General features: G+C 35.7%; 1 protein-coding gene across 11 annotated transcripts in view; it reads left to right on the top strand.

Annotated features, from left to right (window-relative positions):
- The window catches only part of LOC106873829 (pleckstrin homology domain-containing family H member 2), a 719935-nt gene that overhangs the window by 452986 nt on the left and 261699 nt on the right, over window positions 1-5250 (top strand). For all 11 annotated transcript variants that reach the window (XM_089353814.1, XM_089353811.1, XM_089353808.1 and 8 more), the window contains 2 exons: window positions 135-245; window positions 3816-3902. In XM_089353814.1, coding sequence (XP_089209940.1) covers window positions 135-245; window positions 3816-3902 — 198 coding nt within the window. The remainder of the gene's footprint in view (window positions 1-134; window positions 246-3815; window positions 3903-5250) is intronic.

Genomic DNA, 5250 nt, shown 5'->3' with positions numbered 1-5250 from the left:
CAACATATCCTACGCCTTTACCAATGTTACCTATTTGTCTTAGTACTGAAAATCTTCCAGTGTATATATATCATTCATTCATTTTTCCATATATCTGTATATTGCCTTGACTCCTTTTATTTTCATTTTGACAGGACACATTGGAGAAGTGTGGCTATCTTTCAAAATTAGGTGGAAAAGTCAAGATGTGGAAAAGGAAGTGGTTTGTTCTCAGGAATGGTGCATTGTACTATTACAAATCTCAGGTAAACTTTTATAAAATAATTATAAACGTATTGTATATTCTGTGCTCAGGTGCACTACAACTCATCAGAAAAAGTAACCTAAACTGTAGGCACAGTACATAGAATAATGCATAGAAAGTAAACAATGAATAAATTGTTAAAAAAAGAAGAAAAAAAAGAAACATGGGTTGTGGGGCATCAGGTGTACCATTGGTGAATTTCAGGAAGCATAGAAGTTTTGAAGGATGTAGTGTTTCGACAGCTATCTACTGATGCAGGTAGCTTATTCCATGCTTCAGCAGTTCTGAGTGTGAAATAATGTTTCCGAAGGTCATTGATGCTGTGTTGAATTTTTATCTTTTACTTGTTTCAGTCATTAGACTGTGGCCATGTTGGGGCACCACCTTGGAGAATTTTTTATTCAAATGAATCGATCCCAGTACTTATCTTTTTAAGCCTGGTATTTATTCTATTGCTTTCTTTTGTCAAACTGCGAAGTTACAGGGATATAAATACCAACACCGGTTGATAAGTGATGGTGAGGGACAAACACACACACATATGCATGTATACACACACACATATGCACGTGTACACACACACACACACACATAACACACACAACAGGCTTCTTTCAGTTTCCTCTTGTCAAATCCATTCACAAGGCCTTGATTGGTATGAAGCTATAGTTGAAGACACTTGCCCAAGGTGCCATGCAGTGGGACTGAACTGGGAACCATGTGGTTGAGAAGGAAGCTTCTTACCACACAGCCATGCATGCACGTTTAACAATTAGTACTGAATAAATATCAAATGCATTTATATTATTTCACATTATTATGTTTGTCCAATGATGTAGTGTTTAAGAGTTAATACTGAATTAATATTAAATACATTGATCAAGATGGCAAAATGGCTGAATCAGCAGCTTGCTGGGCAAAATGTTTAACAGCATTTCGTCTGTCTTCATGTTTTAAGTTCAAATTCTGCCAGGGGTTGACTTTGCTTTCATCCTGTCCGAGATCGATAACATAAGTACCAGTTGAACAGCAGGGTTGACGTACAGCTTACTCTTTCCCTGAAACTTGCTGGCCTTGTGCCAAAATTTGAAACCAATATTAAATACATTTATATTATCTTATGTTATTAGAATGTATGTCTATATTTTCAGAGTGGTCTTATGATATAAGTCTTGTTGCTCTGAAATTATTTGTGTTTATCTGTGTACACATACATACAGTTTTATTGTATATAAAATGTGCATTGTTGTTGTGCATATGCATATAAGTTTGTTGTTCATACCTGTGTAATATTGTGTATATATGTGTAATATTGATTTCAAATTTTGGCACAAGGTTAGTAATTATGGGTGTGGGTGGGTGGGTGTTCCGCTGGTACTTATGTTATTGTCCCTGAAAGGGATGAAAGGCAAGGTCGACTTCTGTGGAATTTGAACTTGGAACATAAAGACAGACAAAATACCACTAAACATTTTACCTTGCATGCTATTGATTCTGCCAGCTTGATGCCCTGTATATGTGTAATATTGTCGTGCATACATGTATAATTATAATTATAATTATAATAAAATATGATAAAATTATAATAAAATATGATAACATCGTGTCTGACACAATCTTAAGAAAATGCTTCTCAACCATTTTTGAAATGGTGTCAGTTCTTTTCTACCATATAATAGATTAAATTTAATTCCTTATAGCTTCCATTAGACTCTTTCAAATTCACCATTGCCTTTGCTGCTAGCACCAAACCACCACCATCACTTTTAAGAACCATTTATCTATCATCTCTTTTGTCTTTCATTCTTTCACATTTCATGTTTCCCTGGCTATATTAGATGAACTATTTGAAATTGTTTCACATCACTTTCTTTGTGTCTTGTAGATCTCCTGCTGGCTAATTTTCTAAAGTTACTTCATCTTCTATCTTATGGATCACTCCCTAACCAACTTTTAGGTTCTCAGTGTTAGAATGGTCAAACCTCATCAAATATTAGTCTCTGTGGTGGAATGGCATGTGTGTGTGTGTGTGAGCGAGAGAGAGTAGGGGTGGAGTTTACTCACTCTTGGTTCCACTAAAATATGTGGATCCTGTTGGTTTAGAATTCCCTCTACTAAATATCACTTTCTTTTTTTCTCTCTCTTTTCTTTCCCTTCCTTCCTTCCTTCCTTCCTTCCTTCCTCTGTTTCTTTCTATCTCTCTCTCCAAAATACCTTGTCAGTGATGAATAAATAATTTCTCAATTTATATCTATGTATAAGCATCATGCTTCCATGTCTCAAGGTGGCATGGCTTGCTTTGGACAGGTAATTATGATCCATATCAATTCATACCTTCTAGATGGGCTGGAGCACTATACCTTGTTCTTGTGTCCCATATATGCCATGGTTTCTATGGTATCCAACCATAGTAACCACACCAAAATGGTTTTTGTTAAGTGGTTGCTATTAGGAAACCTGTATAGAGAGTATCTGTGTATGCTCATGACTGCATATTCTCAAACAGTAGAACACAGTATTGGTTTATAAACCCAAAAGTTTGATATACTTCATAGTATATTATGGTTGCATAATGAAATACCATGACCCTACAAGTCATTAATTAATTAAAAATGGAGTACAAACTACTTGCTCACAAGTGATGGCTAAGATAACTACATGCATAACCTTGTGTATAGATATATGTGTAATGTTGTTGTGTATGTAATATGTGTCCCTAGATTTATTTTGACCTTGAGTTAACTGTTCTGTCATTTTAAGTATGTTTAATCCTTTAGCGTTCAAATCATTCTGTCAAATGTAATAATGCTTATTTATTCAAATTATCTTGAATTAAACATGCATTATCTTGCAGCTTTGAGATTTCAATGAAGTGATAGTATATTTTTTGGAATGATATTATAGAGTAGGTGTGAGAGGCCAGATCTAGCTGGTTTTAACATAAACCAGGTAGAATATTTGTGCTAGATATGGCTGGTTTGAATGCTAAAGGGTTAAATCTTCAATATTCATTCTTTTTTTAAAGTACACAATCATTGGGCAATCATATAGAAAGTATCTCATCGAGTCTTACTGTTAAATAATAATAAACGTATTGGAGCTTTCTCTGTTTGGTTATCGATTGCCAGTGACCCTGTTATCTTGTAGGTTCCAATAGGCCAGCAAGAATTTCCTGAAATGCAAGCACAGTCTGAAAACCTCCATTCTGGAGTTAAGCATGTTCCCTGGGTTGAGGGAGTCCCTTAGAATCCTCACCTGTTGCACTATGCATAGTTTACAGTACTTGGACCCGTTAAAGCTCCATCCCCTGTCTTCTAGTTACAAAGGTGTGTCAAAGTTTGTCAGTAAATCTAAAACATAGTTCTGGAAGTTTAATGTAGGTAATATCTGGAAGTTTCTAAGGCTTCCAACCATCTGTAATATCGAATTTTCCCATAAATTCAAGCAACTGAATATGTAAAGCTAATAACTATTGTTGGCTTGTTATGTTTTAACACTGTAATATACAACTGAACTGAATGCAATGCCACAACCATGCACTAATTTGCTTCATGTATTATTTATTTATTAGCATGATGTGTTGAGAAAACCTCAGGGACACATACGTCTGGATATGCAGACCAAGATAAATAAATCACAAGGCCAACTGACCTTTGAGGTAAGAGTAAATTTTTGTCTTTTATTCTGTGAAAAATCATCATTCAGATTGAAAATAGAGTGACGAAGACTTCCTAAAGGAAAGAATTCTAGATATAGCATCAGATTCTAGATTAATCTGCTTACATCATTTCAATTTGTCTGATTTCACTCTGTGTATTTTTCTTGGTGAACTTTTAGGTTTGAAGGTTGAGGTATCTCTCTTTCTCTTTAACTCTTTCTTTTACCTGCTTCAGTCATTTGATTGTGGCCATGCTGGAGTACCGCCTTTAGTCGAGCAAATCGACCCCAGGACTTATTCTTTGTAAGCCTAGTACTTATACTATCAGTCTTTTTTGCTGAACCACTAAGTTACGGGGACGTAAACACACCAGCATCGGTTCTCAAGCGATGTTGGGGGGACAAACACACACACAAACATATACACACACATACATATATATACACACACATACATATATATATATATATATATATATACATATATATACATATATACGACGGGCTTCTTTCAGTTTCCGTCTACCAAATCCACTCACAAGACTTTGGTCGGCCCGAGGTTATAGTAGAAGACACTTGCCCAAGGTGCCACGCTGTGGGACTGAACCCAGAACCATGTGGTTAGTAAGCAAGCTACTTACCACACAGCCACTCCTACGCCTATTATGAAACATTTCTTAGTGTTGAGCATTTCTCTCTCTTTCTCTCTCTCTCTCTCTTCATATCTTATCAATAACAATAAACGTGAAATTCTGTCTGCCTGTCCGTCTGGGACCCCTGTGTCTCAGTCTACATTTGCTCTACATAGACATTATACCTTTTTGGAATAAGGATGATCTCGGGATTGCAAATCTGCCCTTCATTTGGTTCTTGGACATCCAGCATTGGAATCAGGTTTTAATGAAGATGTGTTATATGCTAACAGTTGAAAATTCAAATTTTAATAGAATTTCAAAAATTTGTGAATTTACAAGTTTTTCATTTAAACTGAATTTAAAATACCATATTGGTGGGGTACCAATAAATGCTTTATTATTATTGCTCCCTTTAGATTTGGGCTGCCGGCCCAATTAGCCCTCCGCAGGAGCCAACCTAAAAGTCTGCGCAGAGTGCGGCTTTTAAGCTAGAATATGTATGTATGTATGTATGTATGTATGTATGCATGCATGCATGGGTGGGTGGATGGATGGATTCATTCATTTATTCATTCATTCAAATGCAGGTGATATTCAAATCATTTATACTTCCAACATATGTTTCGAAAAAGCATTGAGATTATTCCCAAGGGAATAAAAATGATGTAAAACAATGCAATCACCTCGTCAGGATAAAAAAAGGAATAAATCACA

This window comes from Octopus bimaculoides, chromosome 6 (assembly GCF_046866305.1).
Source record: "Octopus bimaculoides isolate indiv1 chromosome 6, ASM4686630v1, whole genome shotgun sequence".
NCBI classification, from domain to species: Eukaryota; Metazoa; Mollusca; class Cephalopoda; order Octopoda; family Octopodidae; genus Octopus; species Octopus bimaculoides.
Note: the sequence above shows the minus strand (reverse complement) of the source record. Positions and strands in the feature narration are given on the sequence as shown.